This window comes from Procambarus clarkii, chromosome 23 (assembly GCF_040958095.1).
Source record: "Procambarus clarkii isolate CNS0578487 chromosome 23, FALCON_Pclarkii_2.0, whole genome shotgun sequence".
NCBI lineage: Eukaryota > Metazoa > Arthropoda > Malacostraca > Decapoda > Cambaridae > Procambarus > Procambarus clarkii.
This window is the reverse complement of record NC_091172.1, coordinates 10384597-10405690: the sequence shown is the minus strand read 5'-3', so window position 1 is coordinate 10405690 and position 21094 is coordinate 10384597. Positions and strand designations below refer to the sequence as shown.

At 38.8% G+C, this 21094-nt stretch overlaps 1 protein-coding gene across 5 annotated transcripts in view; it reads right to left on the bottom strand.

Annotated features, from left to right (window-relative positions):
* lama (lamina ancestor) overlaps positions 1-16449 on the bottom strand; it is a 50368-nt gene extending 33919 nt beyond the window's left edge. Inside the window, exons 1-4 of one of the 5 annotated variants that reach the window (XM_069329878.1) lie at positions 16219-16449; positions 9381-9567; positions 4971-5084; positions 2255-2390 (exon numbers count right to left, since the gene is read on the bottom strand). In XM_069329878.1, coding sequence (XP_069185979.1) covers positions 2255-2390; positions 4971-5084; positions 9381-9547 — 417 coding nt within the window. In that variant the 5' untranslated portion in view covers positions 9548-9567; positions 16219-16449. Of the gene's footprint in view, positions 1-2254; positions 2391-2608; positions 2704-4970; positions 5085-9380; positions 9568-15151; positions 15292-16218 lie in introns of those variants that run through there. The other 4 variants (XM_045751571.2, XM_045751568.2, XM_045751569.2 and 1 more) reach the window with 4 other exon arrangements.
* Between the last annotated feature and the right edge of the window lie 4645 nt (positions 16450-21094).

The following is a 21094-nucleotide window of genomic DNA, read 5'->3' as shown; positions in this document are numbered from 1 at the left end:
TTGTATCTGGGCAACAAATCATCTTCCAAGCCTGGAGGATGAGCAGGAGCATTGTCGAGGAGAAGCAGGGTCTTGAGTGGCAAATGTTTCTCCTGCAGATATTTTACTATGGCAGGGCACAGCACTTCATTCACTCACTCCGAAAAAATAAGCCTAGTCACCCATGCTTTTTTATTAGACTTCCACATCACACACAAATGGGTTTTCTGCACTTTATACTGTTTGAAAACCCTTGGATTTTCAGAATGATACACTAGCAAGGGTTTAATTTTCAAATCGCCACTCGCATTTGAACACAGCACAAGCGTAAACCTATCTTTCATAGGCTTGTGTCCAGGCAAGGATTTTTCCTCCTTGGTAATGTATGTCCTCTTAGGCATTCTTTTCCAAAACAGTCCTGTTTCGTCACAATTAAACACTTGTTGCGGTAGGTATCCCTCAGCCTCTGCAAACTCTTTAAATTCGTCAATAAATCGTCCAGCGGCTGGTTTGTCTGAGCTGGCTGCCTCCCCATGCCTTGTAACACTATGGATACCACTTCTCCTTCTAAATTTTTCAAACCAGCCCCTGCTTGCCTTAAACTCTTTCGTATCTGCATCTCTCGTTGCAGGGGTATTCTTTAGAAGGTCTTCGTGCAACACCCTGGCTTTCTCACAAATAATGGTCTCCGAAACACTATCACCCCTTAACTCCTTGTCGTGTATCCAAATTAATAACAACTTTTCCACTTCTTCAAGTATTTGTGGTCTTTGTTTCGTTATTGTTCTTACTCCTTTTGCCACTTTAGCACTCATAATCTCATTTTTCTTCTTAAGTATAGTGCATATTGTTGATGTGGCTTTGTTGTACTGCCTACAAAGTTCAACAACACGTGTACCGTTCTCATGCTTCCGAATGATCTCTTGTTTCTCCTCTATTGTCATCCTCACATGGGCTTTCTGGCCTTTATCCTTACCACTGGCTTTCTTGGGACCCATGGTGAGATATATAATAACAAATTGTATAGACAAATCACCAAAAATCCAACAAAACACTGAAAATCCGCGAGAAGAATTGATGTGGGGGTAGTCACTGAGCGCGAGACAATGATAAACTGAGGGGCGGCGGGGTGGAGGGGCGACGATCGCCGAACCACCACGCACTAGGTCGGCCTGTACGCGTATCAACAAACTCGCGTCCCGAGGTAACCCTCGCGTTCCGAGACATATTTTTCGAGGAATTCCTGCTCGTCTTCCGAAAAACTCGCATACTGTACAGGGACACTCGCATTCCGAGGTACCACTGTAATTGTAAATAAGAAGCAATAAGATGCTTATCTTAACATACTAAGAAGGTTAGGTGAGGTCGGTGTTTTCTATGAAGCTTTTCAAGGTAAACTAAAATATTTACAATCAATTAGTATGTCACATATGCACTTATTAAATAAGCCAATATTGACTATAAGTAAGTGCGAGAACGGGTTGCCCACAGATATTGGTGACTTAATTAAAAAAAAAAAACTGATTTTGTCAGTGGTTAAATTATACTGTGAGCACCGAGTGAGGAAGCTCCTGTACCCCACTGGGAAGAGTTGCAGGTGACCTGTTTCCTGCTCTAGTGAGCTGAGAGGATGACAGGTATGACATCCAGACAGAGGGCCATCATCTGAATGTTTCATTCTACTTCACTTTGCTCAGGGGGAGACCTGTGGCGAGTCATTCATCTAGGAAGGGACTGGAGTCCCCCTGTGGTTGTTTTTCCAAAGGGAGGGAGGGAGGGGGGGTAATGGGTTACCACAAGGCTTATGCAAAACCATTTTTTGTTATGTGGGAGGGGTTACCATGAGCCTGACAGTTTGAATGAAACCCAAAATGAATTGGCAATGAATTGGCTGTGATTTATATAGGTCTTTCAAATAAGTTCCATCTACATATATAAAGAAACAGCTCGACCAAATCTAGGCAACATAACCTCATACTGCCCAATTATCACAGAGTGAAAAGTAATTTCTGTTCTCATAAGTAAGTCATGAGTAACACTAAGTGATAGTAATCATTGATTTACATCTGGGATATGCTTCATTCTCTAGTTATTGAATATCTGAGTACGTGAAGGAGAGCGGCACAAGAATATGTACTTGTTAAATGAACCAGCATTGGTTTCCCCAAGGAAGAAATACCTTGAGTAAATTAATTTCTTTATTTCTCCAATCATAGTTTCATTTTGCTAGAGAGAATTGCAGATTGTGACTCGTAATGCCATACAAGGTACTTACATTATGCCAAACTGGACAGCTCTTGTTCTTCAGAGCTATCATAGACTTCATCCATTGTGTATTCTCAGTGAGGTATGTGCGCAACCTTTCACAAAACTCCTCTGATTTCCATTCACAAATCCCTTCCAAAGTATTCCTGTAAATAATAGTTTAAAGGTAATGGTTAATTGTAATAACCAAAGGCAGGTAGTCAGTGCAATATAAATATCTCTTAAAATAATATGACCTTCCAAAATTTATATTCACTTACAGAACAAACTATATGACCAAAACTCCAGTGGTGAATGTAATGAAACTTGTGAATTTGTGGAGACACCAAACTCCTTTTGGTAGTGTCCTTCTGTATCTACCCACCTGGATTCCTCCAGGAACCTAGGTACCACACCAGGCATTATCGGATCACAAGCACATCCTACTGAAGACCAGAACCAGAATCTGGCCCCTATGTACTGAAAAGGCAAAAGGAAGTGGGTATATTAGATAAAGATTATAAACAAAGTAAAAGGCCACTAGAAAGCAGAGCGCATCAAAACAAGCAACTGCTTGGACAGCATTTGCATTCCTGATTCAAACTATATACAAACTTAACTAGAGGACCTACCTCTAGTTAGTTTCACACCCCTGTCACCAGCTGGCAGCCATGGCAGCCCCAGGACAGCTACCCTAGTCATTCATGCACCACCCAAGCAAGACGACTCCCTGAACACCCTGGAGAGAAGAAAAGGGTGGAAATGTGGAGATGCAGAGGAGACCCACAAGAAAGCAGCATTTTCATTACCTTCAGTAATGCATTTCTGGAAGGAATCCCTACAGGATGTATCTCCCGAAGCTATTTCCCCACGAAGAGGAAAATAGCAATAGAGTAGACCATGATCGGAGGAAAGCACAACCAGAAGAAAAGAACCTGAACAGTTACCGTGAACAAGGTGGTAAGCAGCAACAGGCAGAGAGCAAGTAGATAAACTCTCCCAGCAATGCCATCAAGAAAGCCAGACATTGAGACAAGGAACCAGGAACACAGTGAACACAAAAACAGTGCCCACACAACAATCCCAAGCAAAAAATCCCCAGTGGCATCCTGAAGTTACAATGCTGATCTAGTGCCAAACTGCTAGGTGCCATCAGTCTCTGAGTAGTTTTAGGCCCACTGGGAACAAGGAGCCAGAACCTGCCCCCCTCTAATGATGTACAGAGAGCAGTGGCACAAGGATAAAATTGTCAGTGAATTTTAATCATTGTCTGCTACCACTGGGCAGGATTGTAGGCAGGGCAGACCCAACAAGTAGCAAGGCGGAGGCAGAATGGATGATCGTCACCCAGAAGCAGGGACGACGAGCAATCTATGAAGTCGCCCAAGGCGAGAGCAGACTCAGAAGTGGTACCATTCTTGAAGTTATCTTGAGATGATTTCGGGGCTTAGCATCCCTGCGACCCGGTCCGCGACCAAGCCTCCTTTTTGTTATACACCCCCAGGAATCAGCCCGTAGCAGCTGTCTAACTCTCTGGAACCTATTTACTACTAGGTAACAGGGCATCAGGGTGAAAGAAACTCTGCCCATTTGTTTTTGCCTCCACCAGGGATCGAATTCAGAACCTCAGGACTACGAATCCGAAGCGCTGTCCACTCAGCTGTCAGGGTCCTGAACTATTGTACGACCAAGCCTGCTGGGGGTTTTCCAGGGCCTGTAGGGTGAATAAGCCCTACAGTAAGCCCAGACATTGGGGCCAGCTAAGCCAGTAAACCCTGTCAATGCAGGTAATGCGACCTCAAGCAGCTGGAGAAAAGCCTGAGGGGGCAATAGAGGAGAACCACCATCACACCCTAGTCAAAGCCTTATCAGGTGGAAACTGAACTCTTCCACCAAAAAACACCCTGGAAAAGTAATAGCAAAATAAAACCCAAAAAACTTCCCAACAGCAAACAAGCAGTCAGAGAGAAACATTGGCTCACCGTCGACAGCTGAAAAGCAAGCTGTGTCAGCTGCAGTGCGCCCCACCAGCCAATAAATACACCCCTACTCAGGGCAAGGCAGAAAGCCCCAAGGCCTCTGACACACCCCAAGAGCGAAGAAGTTCTCTAACGGGGTGTGATCCTTGAATGCCCCAGGGAAAATAACCCTGAGACGCAAGGGCAGTACTTACAGAGCACTAGGGAAGATGGCCCTCAGCGCATGCTGCTCAAGTACTCGAAACTCCTGATAACACGCGCACGTCCATTTTATAACACCACCGCAAGGGTGAAAACACCAAAGAAAACAGGAACACGGAGCCAGAGCAACAACAACCACTCGATACGACTACATTAGTCAAAAAACTGACTGGGGTCGCCCTGGCTTACCCAGGCTGGCTTTCCCTTCCTTGTTTGCTTTCTAGGGGAGTTGTTTTGTGCTTGTGAGAACGCGGGACTCCCCACAGAGATATTTTATTCACCTAATTAACATGATGACCGAGTTATGGAATATCTTTCTTGCTCTTCGAATATAAAGTGGTAACTAAATGTTCCAAAACTTGATTTATCAACACATATATAGTATTATTTATTACCTTGGGGTGTCTACTGACCTTCGACCAATGCTTTTTTCTACATACAGTAAATGTTTTTCCTTTTATGAACAATGCCTACAAAATGTGCACACAATATAATACATGAACAGATCAAGAAAACTTTTGTCATTTAACAAAATTACTATTCTGTATTTATATTAGTGCATTTTACCTGTATGATTTGTAGATCAAATCATGAGTAGCTACTCCTTCGGCAAAGCCTGCAGCATATGCTTGAACAGCATCAGGGAATCCAGGATTAGTTTCTAGCTCAAGGTAACTCCATCTGAAAAGTATTTGCATTCATAATACTCTTTGCTTTCCAATTAAGTTTGAATACTGTATATTAAATAACGAATAATATAAATGTATATTCAACTTCAACACAGCTGGCTCACAACTGAATGGTTTTGGGTCCCATTCCTGTGTAGGAAGAGATGTTTGGGCATGTTTCCTTGCACCTGATGCATCTGATCACCTAGCAGTAAATAGTAACCTGGAATTGAGGCTGGTGTTGCGGGTTGCACGCTGGAATTGGCCAGTCATTGACCTCGGGGGACCTCGACAATGACAAAGCAAATTGATGCAGCAATAGGGCATTTTCCAAATGATCATGATAATAATTAATCTCTAAATAAGAACTACTAAATTTTGTATTAAAACTATCCAATCAACCAAAGAAAAATGGACAAGTATCAAATAGATGATCACTACTTACAAAATATTAACAGGAATCGACCAAATTAACAAATAGGAATTCCTGAAACCAGCAACTTTATGAACAAGAGGACATAGATTCAAGCTAAGGAAACAAAGGTGCCAAAAAATTATTTAAAAGTTTTCTTTGCAAACAGTGGGGTAGATGGTTGGAACAGGCTAAGTGAGGTGGTGGTGGTGGAGGCCAAAACCATCAGTAGCTTCAAAGTATTATACGACAAAGAGTACTGTAATTTAATGTGAATAAATGACGTTTTATGGAATGTGGAATAGGAGAAAACATACCACAAACAACCTACAAATTATGTGAAAAAGCTATACAAATTTTTGATAACAAAAAGAGATTTAGGGGTGGTTCTAGATAGAAAACTATCACCTGAGGACCACAGTATAGTACAATAGTTAGTTTAGTTCATTTATTGTGCATTAAAGAACATTGTGCGAGGAACCTATGCTATGCTTTCCAATTTCATAATTGCTTTTAAACACATGGATGGTGAAATACTAAAACTGTTCACGACCTTAGTGAGACCAAAGATGGAATATGCAGAGCTTGTATGGTGCCCATACCATAAGAAGCACATCAACAAACTGGAAAAGGTGCAAATACATGCAACTAATTAACTTCCGGAACTGAAAGACATGAGCTACAAGGAGAGGTTAGAGGCATTAAATATGCCAAAACCAGAAGATATAAGAAAAAGAGGCAATATGATCACTCCATACAAAATAGTAATGGGAATTGGCAAAATTGATAGGAAAGAATTAATTCCCAAGACCTGGAACTTCAAGAACAAGAGGTCATAGTTTTAAACTAACTAAACAAAGCTGCTGAAGAATTATAAGAAAATTCACTTTCACAGAGTGGTAGATGATTGCAACAAGTTAAATGAGAAGGTGGTGGAGGCCAAAACTGCCAGCAGTTTCAAAGCATTATTTGATAAAGAGTCCTGGCAAGATGGGACACCACAAGTGTAGCTCTCATCCTGTAATTACACTTAGGTACAGCAATTACTAAAATATTGAATGACCAGCACTTAGCTTGAAGCAGTGGTTTGCTGTATCTGAAAAACACACAACACCACTGTCCAAGTGGACGTCAGCGAATGAACTGAACAAGGAAGATGGCTGCATGTGGAAGTCGGGCTACCTGGTAGAGGCATTTGTCGGAATGTTCCAACACCATTTACTAACCCCAAATATAATATGCAAATGCTTTTTTATGTTAAATACTAAACCTAATTAGCACAAAATATTAGTTAACGCTACTAAGAAAATGGTGTTTTGGTGTCTCTACCAGAAAATGAGACATATTGCCACGTCACCAAATTATTCACCAGCAAATATTAATAAATAATCTTTAAACACCAGTCTAGGAATTAAAGAATAAAATAAAGGCCTCCTTCCAGTTGTCGACAAGAAGACAGAAACAGAACTGCTCAAGTGACGTGTCATTTGAGCGGGGAGGAAGGAGGAAGCTATTATTCACGTGACTGGCCTGAGTAACGAACACTCTTGCATGAGCACATAAACAAAGCCGCCCACTAGTCACGTTGCGGTGCAACGCCAGAGTCGCTAATTATTGCCACGACTATGCTAAACCATTGGGAAGTGCTTCGGTATCCGGTTAACCTATACCGTATTTAAGTATTAAATGTTTGACCATTTATGTTTATTTAATCTTAACAGGTTACGTTGCAGAACAAACCACACGGAATGGGTAAGCGTCTATTAATAAACTAATAACCATTCCATTGTCATATCTGCCATATATTTGTTGTTGCATTTCTACAATATAACTGTTTGGCAGGTGAAATTGTGACAAAAGAAAATACTGGCAGCACGCTAACTGGTTATCACATGACTCGCGACGATGCCATAAGTCTCATGGTCAATGAGGAGACTGAGCTTACGTCATCTAGACTCATCCATTATTAATGAACCAGGCTGCATTCTACAAATACAGCTAAGCCTAGCTAAACACATTATATTAACCATTCGTGTAATCGTAGATTAATCATTAGATTTTATCAATCAATTAATTTTGATTTGGTAAAGCACATAAATGACCCCCTTAAGTATGTGAAGGAGGCTACTTGTAGGATAAAATTAAAACCATACAGTTCACTCTCTAAATTAATAATGTACAGTACTGTAATAGTAAATTAAATATAAAACATTTAATAAATAAATAAATAAATAAATAAGAATAAATAAATAATTAAATCCTGCTAGTAAGTTTTCCCCATAGCATTCAGTACTAAGAGTGACACATTAATTTTTAATGTTCTCTTGTTCTGTGTAAATTTTCTGTGGAATTATTTAGCAGTGTTGAGGCTTCATTGTTAACCCTCCAGTTGTCTGTAAAGCTTCATTGACTTTCTGGATGCTTTCTGGTTTGATGATGAATTGCTACTCACGTTCTGTGCCTTGGTGAGGGGGGGGGGGCCAGGTTATGGCTCTGGTCCCCATTAGGCCAGACAGACTGCTCGTGTCTGATGTGACCCATTTGCGTGAAACAATCTTAGCGAGAAAGATTCAAGGAGCCACTAGGGGCTACCCCCCTAGAAACATAGCACTTAAGAAGAATCATGCCACACATTCTAGTTGTGCTGGCGATGAGTCACAATAACGTGGCTAAAGATATGATAACCACACACCAGAAAATGAGGAGACAACGACATTTCGGTTTGTCCTGGACCATTATCAAGTCGATTGTGATAGGAGTGCGGGAGGCACGGGGGCATTAACTAAGGCAAGAGAGAGAGGTGAGGAGCAGGTAAGAGGAGGTATTTCCTAAAGGAAGGCAAGAACAAGAAGAGAGACAGATGGGAGTAATAATAGGGTGTAAGAAAAGGAAGATATGAATAAAAGGATAATAAGAATAAAGGAATAAAGAAAACAAAAAGAAGAGGGAGGGGGCAGGCTAATGTCAGGTCACATTTGTTAGAAAGATTAGAGCATTTGAGCATGTACTGTGAAAGGGAAGAGTCAACAGCAACAAGGCCAGGACTAAGGTTCATATTGGTTATGTTGTGTATCAGAGCTGATTCGACATGATGACATCTGTGAAGAGTAGAGACAGGAAAGATTATTTTTGAAGACCAATCAATAGGATGATTAGTATCCCTAACATGACAGAAGAGTATTATTTGTGTCTGCAGACTTAACACTTCTTTTGTGTTCCTTAAGTGTGTCATTTAGTGTATGGCCAGTTTCCCCAAAGTATTGGATAGGACAAGACTAACAGGGAATAGAGTAGACATCAGCAGCATTAGAAGCAGGAGGAACAGTGTGAATCAGATTACTAAGAAGAGTATTAGTTTCTCGAAAGCCGAGCTTTATGTCAAGAGGACATAAAGCTAAAGATATTTTTCTTTCACCTCTTATTCTTATGTTCTCATTCTAATACCCTTTATTACACCCTTCTTACACCCCATTATTACTGCTATCCATCCCTTTCTTCTTGTTCTTTCCTTCCTCTAGGAATTACCTCCTCTTACATGCTCCTCACCTCTCTCTCTCTCTCTTGCCTTAGTTAATGCCCCGTGCCTCCAACGCTCCCATCACAATCGACTTGATAACGGTCCAGGACTGACTGAAACGTCGTCGTCTCCTCATCTTCTGGTGTGTAATTAAGTTATCATTCCAGTTGTGTTACATACTTCTAGGGAGAAGTATGAAATTTACATCCTTCTTCCTTGTGAGAGACATTTATAATGGTCTAGTGAATTAGGTATTTGGTAGGAACACAGAATAGGCCTATATGTTCTAGATCTAATGACTAGACAGGTAAATGGAGGCTTACTAATCACTGACATGGAAATTATTCCTGATGCTAAAAAGTTGAAAAATACATACATACCCATCAACAAGAATGTTGTCAGTGAAATTGCCTCTAGCAACCCAGTTCTTAACAAGTCCATCATGGGCTCTATACAGTATACCATCAAAGGTAACACTGACAAGAGTTGATGAAGCTGGCTGAAACACGGTCACCAACATCAACGTTAACCAGGTCAGAGTCTGCATGGTGTCTAGGCTTCTTGCTGCTGGGAAACATTGAGAACTGTCAATTCTATAACAAATTATGTCTTCAGACAATATATATACAGTTCCTTTATTCATCTCCCTCAGCCCTGCACTCCATACATTCTTGTTCACTCTACATTTACACATATATACCTGACTTGAAACTCTTCTTAGAAGGATGCAATAAAACCAGTGCACATTACACCAGAATAACAAATTTCTTTGACATTCCCAGTCTAACTAAATATGCCAACATACCATGCAAATATAGGCTCCAATATGTTGAACTCTCTTCCTAATAAGGTAAAGAATTACTTAATACTTTACTAAATGGTAAAGCAAAGATGTACCCAATTTTCTCACCACAGAACCCCTTGTCTGCTGCTACCTCACTTAGTATAGTACTGTACTATCTAAAAATAACTTCATCAATATAATTTCTCATTACTGTATCACCATCTTAACCTATGAGATGATATGTGATTTTAATTACCTGACTGTAATTACCTATGTTAACTCCTTTTACTGTAATTTTTCAATGTATACCTCAGCTACTACAGTACAGTACTGTACACTAGTATATGATCCTGCTTGCAAAAGCGGGAGTTTCTGTATGAGGAAAACGATTGAATCGAATTGCACTGGGCTGCGCGTGCACACCCCACAGATACTTAAGAGGTCGGCCACGGGTCGCAACCATTCTACGCAAGCAGCCGTCGCCCACATCAAACGCGGTGCCCCCACAGTAAACAGCTGGACTACTTAACCATCGTACAACAACAGCCATGCACACAATGACACCATGGACAGCAGCCCATTTGTGGACACGAGTGGCACTAACAGCCCTTCTGCCTGCCCATGGATACAAGTACAGTGGAACACCAGTTTTCGAATACCAAACTTTTCGAATGCTCCACTTTTAAATTTTTCGGTTTTTGAGCTCAATTTCTCCAAAAAATTTCACTCGGTATTTGAGGTTTGCCTCGGTTCTCGAGTTTGTTGATACACGTACGGGTTGACGAGCACGTGGTGCGCCTCAGTTTACCAGTGTGTCCTGCCCAGTGACAACTGCGCTTGAATTCTTTGTAAAGAATTGCATTGTTTTTGTGATTTTGTTATTTCTGAATATAAAAGTCATTACAGTATTATAACTTATCACGCCATGGGTCCCTAGAAAGTCAGTGGTAAAGTTTAACCTAAGAAAATAGTTGTGAGTCGAGTGAGTACAATGACTTAATGACTTCATCATTACGAAAATGTGTGCAATATGGGAAGAACTACAGAATTTTGCTGAAACGACTACCCAAGATAAAGCTGCAGTAGGCCGTTGTGTTAATCTTTTTAATGACAATGTGATGTCTCACTTTAAGTGTTAAAACATAGGGAAAAACAAGTATCGATAGACAGATTTTTAGCGAGACAAACAAGCAGTGAGCCCCAACTAGGTCATAGTGGTATGCCTGCAAAACGTAAGAGAGAGAGAGTACCCCAGAAATGTCATCATTGCCTGTTGTTATAATGGAATGGGACTCCCCTTCCAAACATCAACACCTGGGGCCTGGTAGCCTAGTGGATAGCGCGCAGGACTCGTAATTCTGTGGCGCGGGTTCGATTCCCGCAAGGGGCAGAAACAAATGGGCAAAGTTTCTTTCACCCAGAATGCCCCTGTAACCTAGCAGTAAATAGGTACCTGGGAGTTAGTCAGCTGTCATGGGCTGCTTCCTGGGGGTGTGTGTGGAAAAAAAAAAGTAGTAACTAAACAGTTAATTGACAGTCGAGAGGCGGGCCGAAAGAGCAGAGCTCAACCCCCACAAACATAACTAGGTGAATACCTCTCCTTCTCCCTCCTCCTCACCATCTTCCATTCGCCAACAGCAGTCATCAGCAAGGGTAAGTAATAACTTGAACATACTTTTGTAGTGTAGATACACTACAATTCGTACTTTTATACGAATTAGGTATAAAATTAAATTTAAAGTGAGGTTTTTGGGTAGTCAGGAACGGATTAATTTATTTTCCATTATTTCTTATGGGGAAATTAGCTTCGGTTTACAAGTTTTCAAATTAAGAGCTGTCTCCTGGAACGGATTAAACTCTTAAACCGAGGTACTCCTGTATTTAGTTTTATAACTTAGTTAACTTATTAGATAATAATAGCACAGAAATTAACTAAGCTCTAGTCAAAGTAGTAGTCTATATCCTAGTTATTCCTCACTCTACTATCAACTGTAGGAGTGCCACAAGGCAACATCCTAGAACCTCTCCTATTTCTTATACTGCATACATCAATAATATGCCAAATGTCCCTTAACATTCTTAAATCTATGCTATTTGTTGATGATACAACCTTCATCTACTCAGACCCCAATCCACACACACTAAATAATGTTGTAAATAACAAATTAAAAAGAGTCCCCTTATGGATGTCAACCAACAAACTCACACTAAACATAGAAAAGATCTACTACTGTATGTCAAAATAGTGAGAATCGGTCAAAAACTGATATTTTAGAAGGCACTCAAAGTTAAAACTCTATTTTCAGAGATAATTGAAGTTGAAGTTATCAACAATGAATAAAGGTAGTTTTAATTTGTTAATTTAATTGTATGTTTTAATAAACATTATTTGGCATTCGTACTCGAATATGTGAAAGTTGTAGGTCAATATGAGTTGAAATGAAGTCAAGAAAAAATAACCCCCCAAAAACACAAAATATAGGGATAATTATAATGCTGTAATTATAATGATTTAGGGGATATATTTAGGGTATACTTTATATAAGTGAAAAAGCCCTAATATGGTCCCTAATCATCAAAGGAACCTAAAGAGACAAAGAAAATAGAGTTTGAAATCAGAGAAAAAATCAACCAAAACAAATTATAAGTCCCAAGTTTTGCGAGTTGTGACTGATTTATTTGTTGACCAATTTCATTCTATCTTCACATAATTAGGGAAACATATGCATTCTCCAGGATGTAAAGGTTACAACAAAATCATATAATAAACAAAGGAGAAAAAAACTAAAATCTTAAAAAAAAAAAAAAAATCCCCTAAAAAAAATATTTTGGGGACATTGATGAAAGTAACATATATTAACATTGGACAATGTATTTATATGATATATAACAAAATAGATCATATTAACTTAGTTATTCATTATTATTTGTGTTATTATGTATTACTCAGCAATGATATAAAGGCAACAACTGCATATCCACTTTGTGGACACTTCTTACTACTATTCTTCTTCTTTGAGTGTCAGACAGGTGTTTGCATCTCTTTATTACAGCATAATCCTTCAGTTCCAGTTATTAGGAGCTGTTCTCCTTATCAAGAAAATGTTATTTTTAAAAAATTTGTCTAAAATCAATTTTTGAAAATATTTTGATGAAAGTATCACAACACTGAAGCCAATAAGTTGGAAATTTGTTTAATATTTTTAAGTTTTTTTACATAATTTGAATATTGTTCGCTACCAGGCCCCCAATATGCACGGTCTAAGGGTTAATGTTGGTTAGAGGAAATGTGGGGTCCTATCAGTAATTATCCCTGAAGTAAGTGGAGAGGTTATGTTTGTCCAGATGTGGTCAAGAATAGATGCAGTTGTTTCAGTAATTCTAGTAGGTTTAGTGATTAAGGGAATGAGCAAGCACGAATTCATACGAATTGTCAGTTCTTGGTGGTAGTAAAGAATAGTCCCCGCACCACCTCTGGATTGGCCGACAGTTGTGAATTGCCGAGTACTGTAGTTTGGTATGTTAAGAGTTGTGTTGTATCCTCTTTCATCCACATTTCCATAAGTATAATAGAGGTGAATTTGTTGTCAACTCTTTGAATTAGAGCACTAACATCATCAAAGTATTTCCTTAGAGATCTAACATTCAAGTTAATTACAGATACACTGTGATAATGTGTTAAGGCAGTGTATGCTGTATAATACCTGCAATTTTGATCATTAAAGTGATGAGTGTCATAGATTATTTATTAAGAGGTTTAGTTCTGGGTCTATACTAGGTTGCATAAGTAGGCTGTTTGATGGTAAAATGGCAAAGGTACAATTAATGATGCACTGTAATGAAAATAAAATAAAATAAACTAATTTCAGTACAATAATGAGATTAGAAGCAATTACAAAATAAATTCTAGATTTAAAAAACTATAGCAAAAATTGCAAATAAAAGAACAAGAAAAATTAACTAAGAATCAATGTAATTAGACAAGTAGAATACAGAAGACAAGTAAAAATAAGGATTTAATAAAAACTGATTATGTTTAGAATAAAATAAATTAAGCAAAATTAAAAAAATTTACACTAAAATAAATGATTCATAACATTCATAGCATCATAGTTTCCTACCTAGTGCTTGAAACTTGCACTGTATCTAGTGCCACCCAAGTCCCCCATATATGTACAATACCTATGCCATTCAACTTTACCATTGTAATCATTGCTGCCATCTTGAATCATGTTATACACATAGTTTGCTATATTATATCTTGCAATATTCCTCAAATTATGCTAAAATGTACCTGTGGATAATCTTTTAAATTTACTTTAATGTACCTACTTTCTTTTTTTCTGTCAAATTTCTTATACAATGTACAGTATTTGTTTATACTTTCTTCCATTGCATTTTTATACCTTCTTACAATGTATTTTAATGCTTTCTTACATTATACCTGTAAATATTTTTGTAATTTTACTGTACTAGAAATTAACTTCTTAAAATTATGTTAGATTAAGGATCTGCCTGAAACGCTATGCATGCTAGTAGCTTTACAACTTCAAGTCTCTGTACTCTCATAAACCCAATGTACCTTCTTGTATATAAATAAATAAATGAGGTAGATTACTTTGAGGTACACTCAGGTACAGTGAAAGCAAAAGTTTACAATACAGGTGCAGACATAGCCAGAGTACAGTGGAGCAAGGGATGGAGAGATTAGGTAACCAAGGTAACAATGAAACATAGGTTACCTAGCCTGCACTAGGTGACAAGGGAGCCACCTAGTCAATCCAAAACAATAAAAAAATTGTTTAATATGTTAACTTTTGGACTTCCTCGGTAAGAATTCTGCTTATCAGCATGTCTGGCTTATCCGGCAGGGGGTCCTTCCCATATATCTGGTAATTCGGATAAGCAGTGCTGGCAAGGTGACCTTGCCAGCACCATGGGTAGGGTAACCTCACCCAGCATCATGGGTAATGTAGAGGTCACCATGGGGTAAGGTCACTATCTCTCCCAGCATCGCCAGCACCATGGATAAGGTGACCTCGCCCGGCACCATGGATAAGGTGACCTCGCCCGGCACCATGGATAAGGTGACCTCGCCCGGCACCATGGGTAAGGTGACCTCGCCCGGCACCATGGATAAGGTGACCTCGCCCGGCACCATGGGTAAGGTGACCTTGCCCGGCACCATGGATAAGGTGACCTCGCCCGGCACCATGGATAAGGTGACCTCGTCCAGCACCATGGATAAGGTGACCTCACCCGGCACCATGGGTAAGGTATACCTAACAATTGACCCCAGTAACTAACATGCCACCATCACGGGTCATAACCAGGTGTAAATGTTAACTGTAGTTAGAGTTTACTCACAGTCTCAGCTGGACGTAGAGCTCACCAGTGTAAACTCTCAACACTGGTCGCTGGCATACTCCCCTGACCTCACTCGCTTCTCCTCCCTCCAAAGCCAAGACCGTATATATAATATGCTTAAATGTGTAAATATTTTATTTGTAAATATATACTTGCCAAAATGTTGCGTATCCGAAGGTTGTGAGTAAAAAAATATGTTCAGTTGAACCTGCGACCTCTACATTATAAGCAAGAATAGTGAGGCCTCATTATTATTTACTATAATAGATTATAGATTATTTTATTATAATATATAATTACATATCATAATAGAACCCATAATTACCACACCAGAAATAAATATCTCTGATACCCCATGAGTCAATCTAAATCAGGCATTCCAATCTTGGCTATGTAATATGCTGTAAAAGCCACGATATTACAGGAAATTAGAGAAGATAGAAGAGCAGTCATTAACTCACAAAGGCCAGAAAGCACGAGTATAACGAGCTATGACATGTTTAGAACCGAGAATTATATGTACGGGCAGCATACAACATCCACTAGGCAGTGTGACATTGTAACTGACAGCATTAGGCTGGGATATCGATATCTATGGCAGGTGGCTGCAGGTAATTAAGCCCCCAGTGATGAACATTACAATTGTAAACTATGTGAACAAGAGCTGGGACATACTCTCCTACACTATATCTGTGATTGCCCTGTTATAAGTGACTTCAGACCAAATGGTGTGAGGTACTTTGAGCTCTGTAATTACTTCATACACTCAGGAATATTGGAAGATATTCTTGTGCTGTACCTAGATTTTGCTTGTGGACGCTAATAGTCTTACATTTCATGTTCTCACTTGATTTCCTTTCTCAGACTTTATTAGTTCTGCAGTCTCTAGTAAATCTACTGTTTATGTGAATGAATGTCTGACCAGATTCAGACAAAATCTCTTACTTAAACTGCGTGGATTCCGCAAAAATTATTCTGCAATTAAACATTGTTTTGTGCGAGATGGTAAAATTATAGCTAGGAAGTCTGACACTGGAAAAACCTATGTAATAACCACTGAAGCTCACCTCAATTCTTCCCTGAATGACCGTGGAATAACAGCTGAATAATCATAAGCTGGTAATTCAGCTTATTTTATAGCTGCTGCAGCTAATACCAACTGGGAGTCCGAATTAGGTAACATAAGGGACGTCAACCTAGCAGTGCAATCATTTCTTCAAAAAACTCTCAGCCTTTATAACACCCACTGTCCTATGCTAACGAAACAAGTCACAACTAAAAGGCTAAACAATCCTTGGCTTACAAAGGGGATACTTAAATCTATTAATAAAAAACATGAACTTGAGAAGAAGTATAAGTTAGGTATCGTCTCCAAAGAATTTTCAAAGAATTACTCATCATTACTAACTAAAATAATTAGAAGAGCCAAAATTAAATACTACGAAGAAAGAACACTGTTTCCCAAAAACGGTGGGTTTTCTGAGTGGAAGAAAACGTATGTCTGGAAGCCGACTTTAACCGCCCCAAGCTGCGCGCGCATTGACCCGAGGTTATATAAACCGGGACGGAGACGGCGTGGGGCCCTTTCCCCAAGCCAGCAGCTGCTCTTACATAACGCCCACCCTCCTCCCGGGATCCTCTGCATCCCCTGTTTTATTTTTGAAAGGGACGGCCCACAGATGTGCTCAAGGGGCACTTGCTCTAGCATGCTAAACATTTGCTGTATCTTTGGGGGTGCTCCGCCGGAACCCCCAAAGTGATAAGCCTGCAGATAGCTAAGAAATATTCCCATGAATTGTAATTAGTCTAATTAATGCAACTTTCATTTACTACCTATGGATGTAGTTATTAATTGTAATTGATCTCTACTTTATCATTAAGGATTATTCATTATAATTATTCCTTAATACTTTATTGTTATGCACTAGTCAATAATTATTTATCATTCATCCAAATTAGCTATTGGATTCATTAAAATAATTGCTTATCATTATACTATTTGTTATTATTATTTATTATATAATAATAATTTTATCTATTAATTTATTTATTAATTTATATAATAAATTAATTTATTATATATTAATTTTATATATTAATTTATTATTCATTATAAAATAAACAAGTCCCCAATCTGAGCACGTTTTCTTCCAACCTCAGAAAATAAACTTACTCAAACAAAGGGTAACATCAAGAAAACATGGAGCACAATTTCACAAATATTGGGATAAAAAAAAATTTAAATAACAAACTAATAATCCTGTCCAATAACGATGGTCTGCTTTCAGCCACTGATACTGCTATTGAATTCAATAGGTTCTTCTCATCCATTGGGTCATCCCTTGCTAATGATATTCCATCTTCCAGTACTAATGTTCAGGACTATCTTACAGGTAACTACCCACAGTCTCTGTACCTAACGCCCGCTAATTCCACTGGTGTAAATGAGGTAATCCTTTCCCTTAAGACCAAGTCTAGTGCCCTTGCGGAGATGCCAACTCTAATCTACAAATAAGCCTCCAGATCTTTAGCCCCTGCCATTGCATTGCTCTACAATAAGTCACATGAACTCCAAACTTTTCCAGATATTCTAAAAAAAAGCGAGAGTAACCCCAGTCCATAAATGTGGTGATCTCACGAACCCATTGTTGATGTGACGACTTATATTGAATTTTGTAACTAGCTCATCAAGATTGTAACTTGCTTAGCTAAATGAATTGTGGGGTTCAGTCCCTGAGCCCATTATGTGCCTCTGTAACCCTTTCCACTACCGCCCACAAGATGGGTATGGGGTGCATAATAAATGACCTAAACTAACTAAACTCTCACTGATGTCAACAACTTCAGACCTATATCAATTCTGCCAAACTTGTCAAAAATATTTGAAAAACTAATCTACAAATAGCTTTACTCTTATTTAGCCAAACACAATATACTAAGCTCTTGTCAATATAGCTTCAGACCCAAAAAAGCACTAACGATGCACTTATTAGTATGATTAACTTGATTCATGCAGCTCTTGATAAAAATTCATGCCCGAAACGCTTTGCGTAATAGTGGCTTTAGGCATTGTATGTACTAGCTATACCTATAAGTTAAACAATCCTTGTAAATATTTATTGTATGTATGTACCTTACCTAAATAAAATTGTATTGTATTGTAAATGAGTTCCCTGTTGGGTTATTTGTGGATCTACGTAAGGCTTTTGACACTGTCAACCACCAAAACCTTCTTATACAAATACAAATACAAATATTTATTCAGGTAAAGTACATACATACAAGGTGAGATACAAAAGTTGATGGATATATAGATAGAGCTAGTATAAGTTCAAGTTCAAGTATGTTTATTGAGATAAGAAAGAAATACATCTCAAAGGGATAGAGTAGCTTAAGCTATTTCTACCCTGCCCTGCCATGGTGACGCTCTATTACTCTCTCATCTATCCTTATCTCAGCTATGGTATTTGTGCTTGGGGTTCTACTACCCAAAATCATTTACGTCTTCTTATTACCCAACACAAAGCTGCTATTAGAACAATATCTAAGTCTGGCCCCAGACATCACTCAACAGCATTGTTTAATACAGAAGACATGGGTTGACATTTTGGGGTGAGGTAGGTTACATGGAGTTAATTAGGTAATTTTTATCTTAAACTGGTTGGGAGAGGTACAGTTTTTAACATAATTGGGAAGGTCATTCCACATTCTGGGTCCCTTGATTTGTAGAGCATTTCTAGTTTGATTAAGTCGTACTCTTGGAATATCAAATTGGTATTTGTTTCTTGTGTGGTGCTCATGGGATCTGTTACAACCTTCTAGGAAGCTTTTAAGGTCAGGATTGACATTACAGTTCAGCGTTTTATATATATATATATATATATATATATATATATATATATATATATATATATATATATATATATATATATATATATATATATATAAAATACACATGAGAGGATGTGCAGTGACTTAATATCTAACATATTCAGAGATTTGAGTAGGGGTACCGAGTGATGTCTAGGGCCAGAGTTGGATATTGTCCTAATAGCAGCTTTGTGTTGGGTAATTAGAGGACGTAAATGATTTTGGGTAGTAGAACCCCAAGCACAGATACCATAGTTGAGATAAGGATAGATGAGAGAGTAATAGAGCGTCACCAGGGCAGGGCGAGGAACATAATATCTGATCTTAGAAAGAATGCCAACAGTTATTGAAACTTTTTTTGATATATTTAGAATGCGTCCCTGGAAATTCAGCTTGCGGTCAATGAGAACGCCAATGAATTTGCCATCTATTTTGTTACAAATTTGGGTATTATTTATCCTGAGATTTATTTGATTTGAGGATTTATTACCAAACAAAATATAGAAAGTTTTGTCAATGTTAAGGGTGGGTTTGTTCGCAGTTAGCCAAAGATGGACTTTATTTAGCTCAGTATTCACTGTGATATTAAGAGCAAGGGGGGTCAGGACTGGAGTAAATGAAGGTCGTGTCGTCAGCAAATAGAATTGGTTTGAGGTGTTGGGAGGCATTTGGAAGGTCATTAATGTAGATGAGAAAGAGGAGAGGGCCAAGTATGCTGCCCTGTGGAACACCAATGTTGATGGGTAGGGTGGGAGAAATGGAATTATTCACAGAAACATACTGGAGTCTGTCAGTAAGGTAAGATTTGAGGTATTGCAGGGAGTGACCTCTGACTCCGTAAGGTAGTACTTAGTTTTTCTCTTAAACTGGTTGAGAGAGGTACAGCCTTTAACATGATTGGGAAAGTCATTCCACATTCTGGGTTCTTTGATTTGTAGAACATTTCTTAGTTGGTTAAGGCGCACTCTTGGAATGTCAAATAGGCATTTGTTTCTGCTGTAGTGCCCATGGGTTCAACTGCCCATGGGTTACAACCAAGTTCAAGTTCAAGTAGGTTTATTGATACAAGGAAAAAAATACATCTAACCTTCTAGGAAGCGTTTAAGGTCAGGATTGGCATTACAGTTGAGAGTTTAAAATATATAGAGTACACAAGAGAGGATGTGCAGTGACTTAATATCTAACATATTCAAAGATTTGAGTAAGGGTACCGAGTGCTGTCTGGGGCCAGAGTTGGATATTGTCCTAATAGCAGCTTTGTGTTAGGTAATTAGAGGACGTAAATGATTTTGTGAAGTAGAACCCCAAGCACAAATACCGTAATTGAGATAAGGATAGATGAGGGAGTAATAGAGCGTCACCAGGGCAGAGCGAGGTATATCCTCTCATCATTGTATCTAGAGAGGTTTATTAATGTTGATTAGGAGAAAAGTTGGGTAATTGTCTGTGGTCCTATCAATGATTATCCCTGAACTAAGTGGAGAGGTTATGTTAGTCCAGATGTGGTCAAGAGTAGAGGCAGTCGTATCAGTGATTCTAGTAAGTTAAGTGATTAAGGGTATGAGAAAGCAGGAATTCATGCAGTTGAGGACAACTAGCAGTAGGAGGGTTATCAGGCTCGTAGAGGTCAATATTAAAATCCCCCGAAATTATTAGTTGGTTTTTATTAAGTCTGTTAGCTAGTAATAGAGTTCTAAGGTTACAGTTGAATTCAGACACATCAGTGTTAGGAATTCTGTAAACTGTTCCCACAGTCAGGTCAACCTCGGCACCCTTGACTCGGAAACAGGCAAAGATAAACTCTCCACAGGGAGAGAGAGCTCTAATTACTTTTAAGCATGTCAGTTCTCAGCGCTGAGTAGCTTGGTATGTTAAAGAGTTGTATAGTATCCTCTTTTAACCACGTTTCAGTAAGTATAACAAAGGAGAATCTGATGTCATCTGTTTGAATTAGGGCACTAACTTCATCAAAGTGTTTACTTAGAGATCTTACACTCAAGTTAATTTCTTGAAGTTTTCCCACACCTTGCCCGAAACGGCTTGCGTATCAGTGGTTTTAGGCATTGCATAAAC